General features: G+C 46.3%; 1 protein-coding gene across 1 annotated transcript in view; it reads right to left on the reverse strand.

Moving 5' to 3' along the window:
* The window catches only part of ASAH2 (N-acylsphingosine amidohydrolase 2), a 69,445-nt gene extending 51,103 nt beyond the window's left edge, over nucleotides 1–18,342 (reverse strand). The window contains exons 1-7 of the mRNA XM_059170239.1: nucleotides 18,186–18,342; nucleotides 15,462–15,593; nucleotides 12,443–12,648; nucleotides 10,893–11,042; nucleotides 3,954–4,130; nucleotides 2,420–2,547; nucleotides 1,196–1,273 (exon numbers count right to left, since the gene is read on the reverse strand). Coding sequence (XP_059026222.1) covers nucleotides 1,196–1,273; nucleotides 2,420–2,547; nucleotides 3,954–4,130; nucleotides 10,893–11,042; nucleotides 12,443–12,648; nucleotides 15,462–15,588 — 866 coding nt within the window. The 5' untranslated portion in view covers nucleotides 15,589–15,593; nucleotides 18,186–18,342. The remainder of the gene's footprint in view (nucleotides 1–1,195; nucleotides 1,274–2,419; nucleotides 2,548–3,953; nucleotides 4,131–10,892; nucleotides 11,043–12,442; nucleotides 12,649–15,461; nucleotides 15,594–18,185) is intronic.
* Between the last annotated feature and the right edge of the window lie 144 nt (nucleotides 18,343–18,486).

Raw genomic sequence — 18,486 nt, forward strand, 5'->3', positions numbered from 1 at the left:
TTCAATGGAATTCCCAGTCTCAAATGGAATGGCTGAGGTGTAAGTAGGTAAGTTACTTCCCCCAGGCCTCAGGGTTAGTAAGTAGAAGGTTAGGATTTGAACTCAAGTCCTAAAACCTATGTGAACACTAGAACACTGCACCACCAGGCTGCCCCCCAACTAGTTACAGGGCCAGTCCTGGTGATGGTCTTTCATGTTTTCATTCACCTCTTATTACTTATTACTTTTAATTAACTGTGAATTTGACTTCCATAGAAACTTTCACATACTGCCTTCACTAACACTTATTAGCAACATTTTGAGGGCTCACCTTATCCCTCACTTTGAAAGTAAGAAAATCAAGACTTAGAGCAGTTAAGTAACTTAGCCAAAGTTACATAGCTCATCACAATGAGAACCCAGAGTGACCCCAGGCCACTTAACCGCAGGGCCCGTGCGCCATCTTGTGCTCCCACTGGGCATCCTCGATCACTTGGAATCCGCATGTCAAGGCATCGGCACTGTTACCCATCCAGTAGCCGAGACTCTCCGATTGCAGGGACCAAATTCACATGTGAATTCAAATACCTTCTTTTTGAAGAAAACAAAATCCATGTTTTCTTACATATAAAACGGGACTCAAATCCATGCCAAGCTGTAGTTTTGCCTCAATTCTGCTTCCATCACTAATTAGCACTGTCCTTCGTTAGATGTCACTTCTTTCTTGTAGGAAAACACAAGTAAATCATCTTGAACCCACCAGCCCATGCCTGGTCGGTTAGAGCATCTTCTCATTTTACCCAGAGAGAGTGGTGCATCTCATTACGGGAGGGAAGTCCCATATATGACGTCATGAGAAAGGAATAAGCACTAGCATTGACTGAATTCTTACATCACACGCCAGATGCTATGCTGCTTTCTGCACACAGTTACCTCATTTACATCGTCCTTTAACTAACCCTGTTTTCCTGCTGTGGAACTGAGCCCTGGGAGGCTGAGAGCCTTGCCCCGGGGTCCCCCGCTGGATCCCAGATGGGTCGGATTGCCACCTCTGGACTCTTAACCACTCCACAGATTCTCAGCCCCTTCTGCCACGATTCTCCCTCAGCCCCTTCTGCCACGATTCTCCCTCCCCACTTCCCCTCTGCAGGATTCAGGAAAGTTATCCAGACAGAATGAAAACCAAAAAGAAAAAAAAAAAAGGTGAACAGAGTACCTGAGAAGGCCCAGTTCAGCTCCATTCAAATCTTGCATTTTTAGGACGACCATTTCTTTATCAGTATTTGAAGAATACCTAGTCGGCCAAACAAAGAAACTCAGTCACTTCTATATCAGAGCCTGGCCCTCCTGTGTGAATAGCAGTAAAAGCTGACACAGAAACCAAATTACCTTTCCATAAGCCAGGCGCCCTAACAGGCTGACAGTCTCACGAACCACACCCGAGACCCCATTCCTCGTCTAAAGAAATGGTTTGCAAACGCCACCAGAGTCAGAGGCATCAGGCCAGCCAACGAGAGGTGACGTGTACATCTCTATGTCGTACACGTGATCTTCGATAACATACTGGTATTTCTTACAAAAAGGATCTGCCTTTGAAATTTCTACTCAGATTAAATTCTAATGGAATCTCTTAAAAATAGCAGGGACTATGCAAAATCAAAAGCATTCGTGACCTGCAGCATAAAGCAGTTCTTTCATGTCCTTTCAGTGGGCGTCAGATTACGTTTTCTAAAAATCAGCTCCTTTGAAATCTACTGAAAAGTACACAGACAAATGTAAAAGGTTAAGCGGTCAAATCAAAACGGAAATATTCTTTTCCTACACTGTAGTAGGCAAGTGCTTCTCGTCTGTTGCAGACCTGGTTCAGCACGTTAAAGAAAAAGACAAATAACTATCTCCCTTCGTTGTTCCATTCAACTCTGCTAGTTTTATTTCTTGCTTTTCATTCCAGTTTCTTTATCCTTTTATGACCTTTCTCTTGCCACAGTCTCCTGGAAGAAGATGATTTCTTCTGAATGACATAATAAAAGGAGCTATTCGTTAATTTAACAAATATACGTTGCGCACACTTTTATTTCCACTTTACAGAAGAGGCTGAGAGCCCATAGATTAGGAACAAGTAAATAACCAAAGGTCACACGGTTAGGAAAAGATCACGCTGAGATAAGACCCGAGTCGTGCCCGATTTCAAAGCCGGTGGTCCTTTCGACATTGATATTGATACCTGCCCTCCCCCAACAGCCAGCAAAGCACCGAGACTTGTGTGCAGGTACTAACTTGGTATTTCTGCCACTCTTAAACTCTAAGCATGCTTCAAATTTATCTTAGTTGTAATACTCCTTCAGGATCTTTCCCCATTCCTTGAGGAACAACTGTGTTCTTAGATTTTGTGACTGACGGCTAAAGGAAACACATGATCTGATTCCAATCATCCCCTCACCTGGCTCGCTCTGACTCAGGATTCTGAAGGTAGGAAGAAGGGCTTCGGTTGATCTGGGCACCTTCCACAATTCCTTTGTTGATAAAGATTTTGCCTGGTTTCATATTTCTGTGCGCCATCTCGATGCTCTGTGGGTTAAAGAGAGAGAGTGAAAGTGAGTTGTGAATTTAGAAATCCTGGTGGGGTACGGACTTAGTCAATACAAAGAGAAGGTGCTGTGGACAGTTTTCTTGGTCTCCAAGCTGCCCCAGCTAGGGAGGGTCGGTCACTCTGGAGGTGCGCAGTTGGCCTTGGGGCTGAGACACAGAATTGCTGGGAACTCAGGAGCTCGCGCCGATGGGAAGCCGAGTGTCTTGGGGCGCCCGTGTTAGGCACCGTCCTCAGGTTCAGGGGGCCAAACAGGGAGCGACTCCCCCAGCACTGGCCCAGAATTGGTAACATGTAGGCGTTTCCCCTCCATACCTACTCCATCCACCCCACTCTCTGAGGCAAAGTGTTTTGGAACTTTTCTAACTCAAAACCACAATAAGCAATATATTCTTCATCACAGCTTAATATCCCTCAACATGTGCATCCTAAAACAGACATCCACAAGATGAACTACATCCTTATGATGTGTTTGGCACCATGATACTCTCTGATCTGATCTCTGATCTCAGGTCGTATTGCAACCCACGAAATTGATTTCACGCAGCCAGTCATGAACTGCGGGGCAGAATCTAGAAAACATTGCTGTAAAGACATGTCTGGGGGGCTCAGTCAGTTCAGCGTCCACCTTCGGCTCAGGTGATTGCAGGGTCCTGGGATCAAGTCCCACATTGGGCTCCCTGCTCTGCTTTTCCCTCTACCCATTCCCCCCTGCTCATGATCTCTCTCTCTTTCTCTCTCTCTCTCATACTCTCACTCTCTCAATTAAATAAATAAAATCTTAAAAAAAAAAAAAAAGACATGTCTGCTTTTGCCGACTAGGTTGCCAGGCTTAGAGAGTAGCTTCCTGAGAAAAAGTAGAGAGAGACTACATTTCAAAGGCGAAAGCGTGAGGAGCACACTAGAAAGGCTCCTGTGTGAGAGCTGGGGAGAGAGGAGAAAGAGGCACCCAAGCCAGCAACAGCAGGGGGTCTGGGCGTTCTGGGAGCACCATGTCATCTGCAGCGACCATTGAGGATGTGGGTAAGCACTGAGGGTGTGCGTGGAAATAGAATCCCCCGTCATGCTGTCTGGGAAATAGGAGGCAAGATTACAATTACTCGTAATTACTTTAGGTTCCTTGATGGGCTCCTTTCCGTGTGACTTAGCACAGAGAACAGACCGCATGGGGCCCTCTGCGTTACAAAGGTTATGACCATCGCTTTAGACAATGGCATGAGGCTTCCTGCAGAGAACTGTCCTCTCTCCATCGGTGGGTGCCTGGGAGACCAGAGGCTACATGGGAGTCAGGAACGAGGGCGAGGTAGGAGCAAAGATGCGCAGCCCGAGATCCTAGAAGGACTCTCTCCGTATCACAGCACACCACTCCTGCACCCTCTGTGCCTACCTTCACAATGCCAGTGACCATGTATTCAAAAGTTCGATTGCTGAACCCTTCGCTGGCGATGACAAATACAGTGTACTGGAAAAACCCCGCTGGCCCCGAGTGAGTGTGAGTGCCGCTCAGGACGACATTGTCCCTTCTGTACAGGGAGCCGTATTTACTCTGCAGTCTGTTCAGGACCTACAGGAGAAAAGAAAACAAAAAATTAGAACTAAGAAGAGGGATAACAGAACCGCTCACTATGGAAAAGGCTCGGAAGAGGCTCATCGCCAGTCCCTACCAATGACATCCCTGGCGGGAGGCCCTTCCCTCTAGGGGGGAGTGTGTTGCCATGGTAACAACGTCAACACCAAGGGTCCCTGCCACGGCAGACGTTTCATGGCTCCTCGCTCTGTGTAAGCACCGGGTTGGGTATCACACACATTACGTTGTTTTAGAATCTTTGTAACAACCCCAACAAGTAGGTATTTTTAAGCTTCCAGCTGAGAACACGGAAGCGTCCAGAAGATAAATACCGTGCCCACTGCTCTCATAAGGAGCAGGGCCACAATCCAGATCTGTGTCTCGAAAGAAAGAGTGCACTTTCCTATTCATTATTCCACATGTAGTGTTAGCGTCCAAGCACTGGTCTGAGCACTAGGGATAGGTGAGGTTCCTACCCTGACCAAGCTTTTTTTCTTAATGGGAGAGAAACGAGCAAACAGAGAAGTGTGTCTTATTACATTAGATCATGCAGGGGTGAGTGCCATGAAGAAACATGTTTCTGGGAAGGGAAAGAGAGAGTGACGGGTGTCAGCGAGGAAAACTACCTTTCAAAGACGTTATCTTCCATCAGAGGCTTAAAATGAAGAGCCTGAGCTGGTCAGGCAATGCACAGGGAGAAGTGAACAGAGCATGAATGGAGTGTGTCCAGGCCTCTTTACTGCCTCCTGGCCCAAAATGAAGAACTCCACACCAGACACATGGGGTCACACCTACTGGTCTGAGGGAAGCCGGCTGCCATGATGTAAGGACACCCTAGCAGCCCTGTGGGGACACCCTGTGTGGAAAGGAACCCTCTCGTCAGCACCAGCTTGCCGACCCCTCAGACCCTTTGACCCTTCACCTCAGGAAGCCTTCCAACACCCGCAGCCTCAGGCAGCCCGGGAGTCCCACCTCACGACACAGCAGGAAGGTGTGGGACGGCTGTTCTCACCTCAGCTGGAATCACCCAGCCTGGCCCCCTGGGATTCCGGAGCCACAGAAAGGACAGGACGAGTGTAGGTTTAGGCCCGAGTTTTCCAGATGACTCACTGTGGAGCAGGAGATAACGCACACAGAGAGACCGGGGAGTGCGCACTGAACCCATCAGCCGGTGAACATCTCATCATGTGTGATAACGTGTGCTTATGGGGCATAGACACATCGAGAAAATGACAGAGAGAAATCGCTAATGGTGTCCGGCACCTGTTTCTGACTCTGCTTTCATCAGCTCCAATCTGAAAGTTGGTATTATCGTGGAAAAGATGTTCTGACTTTTTTTAGGCCAAAAATCATTAAAATGATCTCATGGGGCACCTGTCAGTTCAGTGTCCAACTCTTGGTTTCAGCTCAGGTCATGATCTCAGGGTCCTGAGATCGAGCCTCTGGTTGGGCTCCACACTCAGCAGGGAGTCTGCTTGAAGATTCTCTCCCTCTGCCCCTGCCCCTGTGCACTCACTTTCTCTCAAATAAATAAACAAAATTTTTTTTTTAAGTGTCAAACCCAAACCAACCTTCCTCGACGTAGGACACTATCACCTAATACCAGGCACAGGGATGAAATCTCCCCTCTGGCAGGGACGGTGAATACCACTTACTTGTGGACCCAGTTCTACTTACTGGTAGCTGCTCTCAGACGCAATGTGTTGAGAAGGATTCTGAATCCAAATCTGGCTTAGCAAAACAAGAAGGCCTTTTCTGACTCGCAATCCTGTCTACCTCGAGAATGGCACAGACGGCGGTGTGCTGAGAAGCTGTCACACAGACAGAAATGAAAGCACCCCCCTTCGAATTGTTCACCAGTTTCTGACGTATAAATACCCCCACCACAGTCCATTTCAAGCTACCAAAATCTAACAACAAGCTTAGCAAGTTCCTGAACATTTAACAGTCAGCCCTCGTGAGCTGGCCCAAGCCAGTTCCAACAACACCCCGGAACAAAAGGGCATGGCAGGAACTTTGGTATCATATACCCAACACACATAAATGCATCCATCCAACCTCTTCTGTTTTAGGTGAAGAGTTACACACCCTCATCTACCCGTGTGGCCACTGAATGACAAAGACCTTACGACCCATCCTGTCTTGTGAACCAATCCAGCCCCAAACACTGATTGTTAGGTTATTGCAAGCCAATGTGGAGAGGAAATAGGACATGACCAGACTAACTCTCTCTGACCAAGTAGCCCACATTCTCCATCCCAAGAAGTTTCCATGTCGCTTCTGTGGAACCTAACTCCAGCCCACATGTTTCGTTGCTCTTTTACCTTCTTCCACAAAGTGATGACGACACTCACAAGGAAGAAGTGTCTGTTGGGAGCGGGTGGAAAGGTCACTGAGGGGGTACCACAAAACTCACTACAAGCCTGGTACTACACCCATTTTTATTCCTAGAGAACTATGATGTTAGGATTATAGAAGTCAGTGTACATCTCCTTATTCTCTCAGGAATCAAGCCTGTAAGCAGATGGAAATTATGGCTCTCGGGGTGCCTGGGTGGTTCACTGGGTTAAGCCTCTGCCTTTAGCTCAGGTCATGATCTCAGGGTCCTGGGATCAAGCCCCACATCAAACTCTCTGCTCAGTGGGGAGCCTGGCTCCCTCTCTCTCTGCCTGCCTCTCTGCCTACTTGTGATCTATCTCTCTGTTAAATAAAGAAAGAAAATCTTTTTAAAAAGAGAAATTATGGCTCTCATGTTTAAAAAAAAAAAAAAGACTACAAACAGCTCACAGCCATTGCATCCTAAACTACACTCTCCAATATGAAGTCCAACACATGGGACTTCAAGAAGAAGGGAAGAAAAACTCAATCATCTAATGACAATGCCTGCGGGTAACCATTATAATTAGTAAGTTCCCTACCTCAGGAGAGGAGAGGGTTTGAACAGAGTGAAGAAGTTGCCCAAGGGTCTACAGCTCACCCCTCTGTGTTCAGTTTCCTAATACTGATACACCTGAGTTCCTGCCATGGAAAGATCTGGCAAGCCGCTCTGTTCTCCTGTCCTGCCTCACTGCTCAGGGATCTTCCCGCACCTTCATTCCATGCTGGAAATTTCATTAATCCTTACAGCTGAGACTGAGAAGCTGCCTAAAACCAGATGTTCTAAAGCAGCCTAAGAGCACCTGTTTCACTACGTTTATTTTTCACACCTGACCTTGGGTTCATCTGGATGAGAGAAGTGGGTTCATTGTAAGGCCTTCCCGGTTGGGTCTCAGACCGCACGGGGAAGTAGAAATCAGAAGAGCTGGACAAATGCTGGGTGGACTGCTGACTTCACAGCCTCTGCAAACCAACTGTCCACCTTCGGATACCACCCCCAAAAGTCCACCTCTGAGTCTCCTGTTTCTTCTCACGACCCTACCGTTTCCCTGTGAGAAGCACAGCCGACGCTCAGGGAAAGCAGGAAGCGTAGTGGTAGCGAGTGTGGGTGCTGACGTCCAGAGGCCGTGGGTGTAGCCTGCCCAGCCACTTCCTAGCTGGCTGCTTGTGCACAGGTCACTCGATCCCCTGCAGCTCGCTTTCCCAATCCGTCCAATGACATAATGATAGCACCTCCCTCCTTCGGATGTTTGGAGGATTAAATCCATTCATACATATGAAGTAATCAGTGTGTGACTCATCGTGGGGACCACGCCAGTGTTAGCTTTTATTTCTACTCACCCCCGAATCTCACTAGCATTTAATGTGACCTCCTACTGCCATGGAGTCTCGCTGCCACCCACTGATTTAAGACCTTTGTGCCAGCCTCACGTGGCACAGGAGAAACTTCCAGGCAGAGTTGAAATCCTTCCTGCCACCCGAGTTTCCCTTTCTAGTTCGCTCAGCCTTCCGACGCACCAGAGAGCTCCCACGGGTTCCTGTGTTTGAAACACGGAGCATGATTGCCAGTTTCCCACGTGGACCCTCACCGGTACAGCCTTGGCATTCATGGAACCAAACTGCCAATCTGTGTCCTCACCTCCTGCCCCAGTCTGGCATCAAACATCCCTGATGCATCATCCTGGAGCAAAATTGGGTTCGTGTTACTCCTCCACTCAGAAGTTTTCAAAGAATCCCCAGTGCTTACCGGAGTCAAAATAAGCTGGCATCCCAGGCCCTCTACAATTATGAGCAGCATACCTTCCAGGTGTATTCCCCATTACGTGCCCACATGTGTCCTAATGGCAGCAATCCCTGTCCCTTCCAAAGACAGTCTACATTCCTCCCTGTGTCTCCGTGTTGTCACACCGTCTCTCCATTTGATAGCTCTCTCTCCCCATGTTAGCCATTTAAAATTCTTCCCATTCAGATAAAGAAGCTGTGGTGTACATATATACATATGTATATAATATATACAATATTCCATTATATATATGGCATAATACACCATTAGATGCATATATATACATCATATATTGCATTATATATAAAATATTCCATAAGAAAATGCAATCTTGCCATCAGCAACAACATGGACAGATCTAGAAGGCATAATGCTCAGTGGAATGAGTCAGTCAGAGAAAGAGGAGTACCACATGAGTCCATTCATGGGTGAAATGGAAGAAACAAAACAAACACACACTGGGGGGAAAAAAAGACAAACCAAAAAACAGACCTAACTATAGAGAGCAAACAGAGAGTTCCCACAGCGGGAGGGGTGACCTAGGCCAAGGCCACGGGCAGCCCGCTCACTATGGTGCACACTGAGTCATGTGCAGAGCTGTGGAAGCACTGTATTTTTACTCCTGAAAATAATATAACAATACTGTTAACTATTCTGGAATTGAAATAAAATAAAATCCTGCCCATTCACGTGTCATGTCCGTCATGAGATTATTCCCTGCTTCCCAGTCCCCTTGTGGTGATTTTAAACCACTGTGTGTCCACAGGTCCCTTGCCAGCCCTCCCTTTCGGAGGGGACACTTTGCTTTCTTTCCCCTCCCTCGGTGTGACTTGGTGACTTACTTCCAATGGACAGAATGGGCTAGAAGTGCAACTTCTGACCCAGGTTAAGAGGAGCACTGTGACTTCCCCCCTGAGGTAGTGACTCTGGGGAGAGCAGCTGCTCTGGGCTGTGATGATGCAGAAAGTGGGGAATAGAGGCCTTTGGCCGGCAGCCATGCAAGGGAATCAACTTAGAGGTGGATTAGTCAAGGCTTCCAATGACTGCAGCCTTTGTCAACACCTTGATTCCAAGACACCCTAAGCCAGAACCACACATCTAAGCCAGTCCTGATTTCCCAACCAAGAAAAGGTGCGATTATGTCTATTGTTTTAAGCCATTGTATTCTGGGGCTATTTGTTACTCAGTAATAGATAACGAACACACCACCCTACGTTACTCCAATGAGTTACAGAGAATGTTTTCTACTATGGCCCTTCCTTCTCTCCACAACTAGGTAGTGAGCTCATAGGAAATGTGGATTACAACTCAGGTTATGTGCTCCCTAAGTGACCAGCAAAGTACCGTGCAAAAAGCAGGTGGTCAAAGCATTTTTTTCCTCCACATTAATAGAATAATGTCACTTTTAAGAACCCACCCATGAGGGCTCTGTGGTACCAGGCATATGTGTGTTCAAAACCCAGCTCTACCATTCACTGACTGTGTGAATTTGGGCAAGTTCCTCGCCTCTTCTAAGACTCCATTATTTTATCCATAAAGTGGGGATAACAAAAACGCATCTCATAGTTTTGTTGTAAGTGTAAGAGTGGGGAGAACTTGTGGCTCCCTGCTCCTTGGGTGTCAATGATGGGGGAGGCGACATTGGAGAAATGCTCCGAGGCCTCCCCTTGTCATCCTTATTACTGGCCGCTTCATGACACAGGAGAAGCATTGTTTAAGAGAGGCTAACAGAATGTGACCCTGAATAGTGACATTTAATGCTCACTTTCCTGGGTGCTCCGGACTCCCTTCTTGGTCACCTTCATCGGTATGGGAGCAGACATTGAAAGAGCACGTTCTCTTCCTGTGACCTGATCCCATGCAGACAATACAACTGTGCCAAGGCCAAGAACCTGGCTTAGAAAAATAGAGCTGGAAGGCTGTACCCATCACCCTATGTCTCCCTGTCCCTCTGCGCATCTTACTGCTGCCTCGCCAGAACCCACGGGCACCTTCTGCTAAACCCAACCTTCTCCACAGATGGGGTAATATGGCCTCAATTCTGGGACAATCACAAAAGAGCCCACCATTGCCTACAATAGAGCTTAAAGAGTAAGAAAGCTAACATTGTATTCTTTTTACAACTTGTTACGGAAATTTTAAAACATGTACAAAAATCATTGGAATCGCATAATGAGACCCCCATCTCCCTCTCACCCAACTCCAGCCATTTATGGCCAACCTCATTTCAATGTTGTATATTACTTCTCATCTGGCCTCTTGCATCTCAATTGTCTAAAAACTTGAGGGAAGGATTACTGAGTTGGAGTCGGAGCTCTCTGACTTCTAACAAGGAGGGTTAAATAAGAGAATGGATGTGAAGGTTGCCTCAAACATAATAAGCTTGCAAAACACAGTACCAGCGATGATGAGCCGTCATTGTCAAGTTTGCAAGTTTGACCAAGGTGGCAGAGACCGGAATTGTTCGCAGGCCAATTGTCCGAAGGCTTCCGCAGAGTAGAAACTCACCGGATGAGAAGCCAGGAGGGCTTAGCTCCTGTCACATCCACTCAGAGCGTTTCTTTTAAACATGTCCTTTCGTCATCACCTCAGCCACTTACCTCCAGCCTGAGGCGTTGGGATACCATGCCTATGTCGACGCTGACAAACACCATTCGATTTAACCCATCTGGCTCTGCGATGACGAAAGCTCGACTGTATAGCCTGGTGAGGATGCCGCGTGCATTCTGGCCAGTCTTACTGTAGCCCATCTAGAGAGGAAGAGAGAGAAGTCAGAGCTGCTCTGCCTCACTCCCCCACCACCAGAGCCAGGTACAACCACACAGGATGAGACCACTTAGGAAAGATGAAGTACAACACAGTCCACGGGACCCTGTGATTCTGCCTGGGATAATAATATGTGTTTTCAAGAATAAAGCCAACACCGTAAGAGAGACTTTACTCTTCTGTGTGGGAGAATGCAAAGTAACCATCAGTTTGGCAGGAGACATTCATAGGCCTATGGGCAAGGAAGGGGTTGGCTTGGCTCTGGAATTCTGTTACCATGTCAGCGACCTTCCAGGGTTTTCAATTCTTTTCTCCTGCCTGAGATACTACGGAAAGAAGTAGTTCCCCTACCATCATCCTACATTCCCAGAATGTCCTGAAGACTGAAGGTTCCCTTCCTTTGGCTGTTTGGTGTGTGATGTTCTTTCTTTCTTTTTCTTAAGAAAATGGTTTCATTGTGATTAAATAGTCTTCACTGAGGGTACCTCATGCTGGCTTTTACCTTGTTGGCCATCCCTCAGTTAAGTCAGTCCAAGTGTACCCAACGCAAACCCCCCTTCTCACCACATCCTAAAGCCTACCCATGAAGTCTTCAGCACGCTCCCTCTACTGCTTGCTTTTCCCCTCACAGGAGTAGTGGCACCTCGGGCTCTCATTCCAGAGCTATTTCTCAGAACAGACAATGGGAAACAACTCCTAGAATCTAAAGATTATTGGGTAGGAACGAGAAAAAATCTCATAAAACAACGCCATGTTCTGTCCTCCTATGGAAGCTGTGAATGAATACACCCATCATCACAATCAAGAAATTGCAGTCCAGCAGCCAAAAGGCCACACCAGACGCACAGAAGCCTTTTCCTTGGCTTACGCAGTGCTGGCCCACACTAGGTTTCCAGTTTGAACTAGAGTTGCCTTTATTTCCCAACTGAGAGGTTTAGATCCTTAGTCTCTGATCCAGAGGTGACCCGCTTCTCTTGAAAAACCTTTAAGATAGGGCAGCCCTACATGGCAACAATTGCTAAAGCCATGCACTTTTCAGCTGTACCCCCCACTTCCCACTGCCCCCCAAACTGAGGATTCACTAGACACTTATCCGCTTACACTGGCCTGCTTCCGTCATCTGTGGTGCCCCGTGGTATGTGATTTTGCCAGCCCTGCCCCTGCCATTCATAAAAAAATGGCCAGTCAACTTTACAAAGGAGATGCCATTGAACACATGGCCCCTCGTTATAGTACAATATTCGCAGTGTTAGACAGCAGTGACGTCAATGAAAAAGTGAGAAGAAGAAGATGATGTGATGATGAAATTATCTGGAATAAGTATAGGATGCAAGGAATATTGTTACCCGTTTCATCCTCCCTGAGGAGCCCATGATTGACCTACCAAGTTGATATCTGCTACTTGTCCCGTGCAGTCGGCTCGCCCAACACCAATATGGTAGCCACTGAAGTTCTGGAAGAGAGGAGGCTCTGGAGTGCTAACCACTGGAGGGGCTTGCGTGATCGTAGCGCCATTGGTGTGTGCCGGGCCTTGACTGGCCGTGGAGCCCACGGTGGTTGGGGAGCTCTGGGTGGACGGGAAACCTGAATCTGAATTTAAGGGATAACGTCTCAGTCTACTTACTTATTGGCATCAATTAAAACACATAGTTTGAGGTTCCTAAGGAAAAAATCTATATATTCTCTTATATTTAAAATATATGGTAAAGGGGCGCCTGGGTGTCTCAGTGGGTTAAGCATCTGCCTTCGGCTCAGATCATGATCTCAGGGTCCTGGGATCGAGCACCATGTCGGGCTCCCTGCTCGGCGGGGAGTTTGCTTCTCCCTCTCCCTCAGCCCCTACTCCCAACCCACTCATGCTCTCCCACAAATAAATAAATAAAATGTTTAAAAAAAAATAAAAACACAAACTAAAATATATGGTAAGGCATATCTCAGGGACTTTTTGTAGATAATAATCCTAAGGAGGGTCTTTCTGTTGAACTGGAGATCCTTCTGACTAATAATCAAAGCCTGAGTTAAACGTCCTTCAACTTCTCATCACAAGCCATTCCTCATCAAACGCACGGCTCTGTACTCACTCGCCCTGCTCTTCTCCTCCAGCCAAACAAACCAGGTGCCAGGTTCCTGGCGCACAGCCTGCTAAACCTAGCCTCCAGGGACTGGTCTCCACCCTTCTCTCCATCCAGAGACCTTCCTCCTCTTTGCTCCACCAACCAAGCCCCGCAGATCCCTTCTGAGTTGGTTTGTTTCCGTCACACTCTGAGGCAGTCCAACCCTTGTGTCCAGAGATGCCATCCCCACTATCTCTATGCTGCCCCCTCTTCTCCGTTCTCAAGTCTTTTATTTGGAATGCCCACTAGACCACTGTCTGTTCGGCATAGTGCCACCTTATTTTACTCCTATCACCATCTGCGTATGTGCATATACACACACATGTCCTATGTGACCACACACACACACACACACACACACACACACAGTATCAAGGGAGGCAGAATGGCACAGAGACTACACGAGCAAGTACCAGAACCAAATAGCCTGGGTCTGAAAACTAATTCTACCACCTACTAGCTGAGCAAGTCACTTACCCTGTTCTACCCCATTTATTCCCATCTATAAAATAGAGGTGGTAATACTCTACTCCCGAGGGTTGTTTTGAACAATAAATTTAGACTAATTGCCGGCATATAGCTTTGGTTCTATTTATATACTGAGATATGTTACCTATGCTTGTTATTTGCTTGTTTGTTTCCACCCCAGACAACAGCCAGGGTGGCCAAGGCGACAGAAGCCACAGAAGTCACAGGCATTAGTGCTAGGAAAGTACTTAGTCAAGAGACTGGCTGCTGACTAGAGTTGGGGGAGATCCTAGAGTTGGGGGACTCTCATCTCTTCAGTTTTACATATAATAAAACTGAAGCCCAGAGAAATGATGGAACTACAATTTCAGGGACAATACGAGATGAAGCCGGTGCCCAGCTCAGGTCCTCTGACTCAGGGTTTGATGCTCTCTCATGCATATTCGATATGAAGTTAGAATCTGTATTTTCTCAACCACAAGCCTCCATCTTCTACAAGACATCAATTATCACAAGGAAGGAGGCAGGCTCTTTTTCCTTATTGATACCCATGTAGGAACAGGGTGCCAGCCAAAGGCAAACCATGTCCAATGGCCAAGGACGATTCCTTTGGGACCTCAGAGTCTCGGGTTCTATATCTGGAAAATGGTACTAAGACCAGCACCTACATTTATAGAAGTTTTATGAGAATTAAGGAGGAAAAGGAAGTAGGCTCTTGACCATAGTGCTTGACACAAAGCAACCACTCAACAAACAGCAGCTCCTACTATGAGCATAGTTAACATAATTGTTGATCACCCCGTGAATCTTAGCCTCTGGATTCTCCAAGTTTAACAGCTAAAACTAAGGAAGTCCTATGGTTGCTTTCCTTTCTAGCAGTCCATGCCCCTACTCTGCATACTGCTGGAGCAGAGGATCTCTGTTCCTCTGCAGGAAATGCAAAGCACAGGGTCATGGTAGAGAATATACTGGAAGGAAGAGGCCATAAGAGAGAAAAGAGGCCAAAAGAGAGAGTAAAAAATATTGGGCTCCTTCTCTGTTTGGTCTAAAGCCAGCTCTCCCTTTACTTCGGTCAAAGTGTTCAACCCCCGCCTTTCTTCTCTACTTACTTACCAGTGTATGACCCACCACCGAAGTAGGGATCATCAAAGACTCAGGGGCCCAATATTGCCTGTAATGTAGCCTACATTGTTTTCCAAAACTAAATTAATTCCCAACATTAATACATCAGGAGAAGCCTAAATCATCCATTCCAGCTTCTCTTGAAAACTCTGGAGATCTGCATTCATGTGACACAATGACAACTACCCATTCCACCCGCATCCCCACAGCACTTCATTTACAGAACTTGAGTGGCCCTCCTAAGAAGTTGAGTTCAACGCTCCCTTCTCTAAAGTTTTTCACAGACTCATTAATACCCAGTGCGTCTGTCATTTTCCTTTTTTCCGCAAGAGGAGATGATGTCCGAGAAAAGGCAAAGAGAAAGAGAGAAGGCTTGGGGCAAATGCTCACATTACTGGGCCTTGAAGAATTCTGAACTGGGCTTAGGTCAATGGAAAAGTGAGAGATGAAAAAACGCATGTCATAATGCCTGTCAACTGGCTATTTGTGGACAAAGGTAAGCTTGATAAAAATTGCTATTGATGCACAAAGGGCAATTAATGTAACAGCTAGATGGCCACGCCAGCTGCTTATGTACACATTGAACTGCCCTGTTATCAGCATTATCAGCAGACACTGTTCTTTGCCTTGGCATCCCCGGTAATCAAGAAATTTCCCACAGGCTAGGAAGAGCATCCAAGAGAGCCCATGACAACTTGCCTTTGTGATTTTCGATGGTCCCACTGGTGATAAACAGAAGGCTGAGAAGGGCTACTGTGATAGCGGTCATCAACACGAGGAGGAAGATCAGGAACGTCTCTAGCATGGAGAAAGTGCGTTTGGCCATCTCTCCTGAGAAAAAGCAGAAATGGAAGAGGCAGAAAAAGACAGAATTACAAATTAAAACTTATATGCTTTGAGCTGCCCAAGCCTTAGATGTCTTAGTTCTTCCATCTGAATAGACTACACCAGGAATGGCAAGCACAGCATACCTGCCACTGCTTCCCTAGCCCGAGGTAGGGCAGACAAGACCAATCAATCACAGCACTCTTTGGTGAACTCACATGTGGTTTCCAAAGCCTTCTTGGCACAGTGCTCATTCTAAAAGCCACCACCTATCATTTGGCATTAGCATCTAAGCCAAAATCTATGTGTACTCCTTGGCTGCATCATACCGCTTTCATTTATGGTGGTGATTTTGTCTGTACACAGGTTGAGTTTGGAACACTTCCATCAATAGGGATGATTGCCCTTGATTAGGGCTGTCCTTTGTCATGGCCTAAGAAAGACTACCTTGTCTATAAGGAAGTGAAACTCACAATTTTGACCTTGAAACTCTATTTGCTAATCTCCAGTTAATACCTAATAGAAAACAATATGGAAGAGGGAATGGCATTTCCGGTCTCAAGCCAGGCATTAAGAAAATCTCCCTCTTCTGTCATCAGAAGGATCCCACACTTTCTGCAAACCCTGTCAAAGGATGGGGACAAAGACAATGCCCCTGTGCTCTACAAAAGCAGAAAGTGTCCTTACAGACTCCTTAAGCTATTTTGGGAGTAGGAGTTGTTGTCACTCAGCAAGACTATAGAAGCTAAAAATCCACTTAATATAGCAGGAGAAGGCATAATATGGCAGTTAAAAATTGGATTCTGCCTTCTGACTCCAGCGTCCAAATCTCACGGCTGACGCTTACTGGGCGACTTTGGGAAATCCTTCCCAACCCCAAGACTGCCCATCTGTAAGTAGGAATGTGATCATGACAACAATTTTAGTCCCCATCTTAGAGAGTTCTTATAAAAATGAGATGAGAGTAATAATTCTTTCATCCCATAGAACACAGTAGGTGTTGAACATGTTTGCATTTATCATTAGGTTGCAAAACAGCAGACTCTGCTCCTCACTGTCCTCATAGGGAGTTTATATGAAGCGAGCATTAAAGAATTATTGGAATCACAGGTAGGAACTTCAGAGCCCATTTTCTTAACCTTACTGCAAGAAGCCAGAACAATGAGATGGAATTAGAGTCCCAGGACTTGCCTGCAAAGGGGATAATACACAACTTAGATGTTACTGTCCCCAAGAGTTACAAATTGGCTACAAGAAAGTGTGCTTAGCCCGGCTCAATGTTTCATTTCAACTTGATTTAGTTGACAAAATTGAAGAGCTCACAGTTCATCTGTAAAAAAGAGTCTACATTTACTAATCTAAACCCTCAAGTTTTCTCCCAAAATCTCTGATAATCCATGGCAACATTGAGTCAGCCTTCCTACGTGCCAGGATTTTGGTAGAACTTCATTGCTGCTCTTCCTTGAGATGGGGTATGCGTTCTCCCATCCACCACCGACTCTTCCCAGCGGACCCTTTCCATCTTTTCCACTACCTGGTCTTTGCAGATAGATTATTTTGCAATCGCTAGACTAGAGTTTAAAAAGTGGTCTATCAGCAAACATTTCAGAGGCAGGACTGAACTGGAAGGGATCAAAGAGACTGGCCCATCTTTCCAAACTTCTTGGATAGTAGGAGGATTTCCTCATCCATTTACCACCCCCATGATCACTCTCACCACCACCATCAGGGACAATTTCAAGTTTAAGGCCAAACAAATTAGTTCAGATCTTGGTCCCAACATCCACCATCAGCCCCCCAGGAGTCAGGAGACCCATCTAAGATATGCCTCTGAAACTTTGATGATCCAACTAAGCTTACTAGTCCTGTCCCAATAGAACAACTAAACATGGCTGACCAACAGGGGGAATTGCCAACCCCAGAGCGTCCACACACACATTGTGTGTGTAAATGTGACCTCGTGGTAGGAGTCTACGCAACAAACAGACATGGTTCAAAATCATACTGTTCTTTTTATTTCTTTCTTCTTTTGCAAGTTTTATTCTATTGAACTGATGACCACCACCAGCCTTTTACACAAGTCAATAAGACACTTGATTTAACATTAGCGTGTCCGGCTTGAACTCAGATTTCAATGATGTACTTCACGGGATTCACTGCTCTGTTGCCAGAATTACTGCCAATGTTATTACTCCTCTTTTTTAACCACTTAGCACTATTTATTTTCCAATGATGACTATAATCTGAAGTCAGATGTGAAAGCAAATGCCTTGTCTGCCTTCAGAATGCACCACGGAGAGCTGAGCTAATGGTTGTAAAAGATTTGACACTTCCCACTGGTTCTCACTTCTTCTGGCACAATTCTGCAAGTTCAGTGATGAGGCTCTGTGACACCACAGCAAGCCACTTGCCACATCTCTACCACGCTGAGGTCTCAGTTTTTCGAGACTGTGAGAGTAAAAGGTGATAATTTCGCAAAATGGGTTTTCAAGGCTAAGAAAATGGAGGGAAGCTTTTGGGATTTCATAAGGACCTCTAAGACAGAGAGATGATTCAAGATCCCTCCCTCCCTCTCCAGGACCATATCGGTACTCTTACCTGATTCAGCCAATCAAAAGAAATCCTGCATCCCAGTAAAGCAAGTGATAGTCCAGAATCTCGTTTCTTCCCCCTTTCCTGTCGCTCAGCCTAGATTCCTCAGCACGTTCTAAAACCTACTGAGGAAAAATGTTCACTGTCATGCCCAGGAGAGTAGAGTTCTCATTAGCATACCATTGTGGACTTGGTGCAGGATGAGATTAAAGTGTGATGATAACAAGAACCTTCTAGCAAACTCCACCCTGGGATGGACTGATACTGAGGTAGAGAAGATCTGCTGGACTGAAGGTCATGGATTTCA

This window comes from Mustela lutreola, chromosome 4 (genome assembly GCF_030435805.1).
Source record: "Mustela lutreola isolate mMusLut2 chromosome 4, mMusLut2.pri, whole genome shotgun sequence".
Classification (NCBI taxonomy): Eukaryota; Metazoa; Chordata; class Mammalia; order Carnivora; family Mustelidae; genus Mustela; species Mustela lutreola.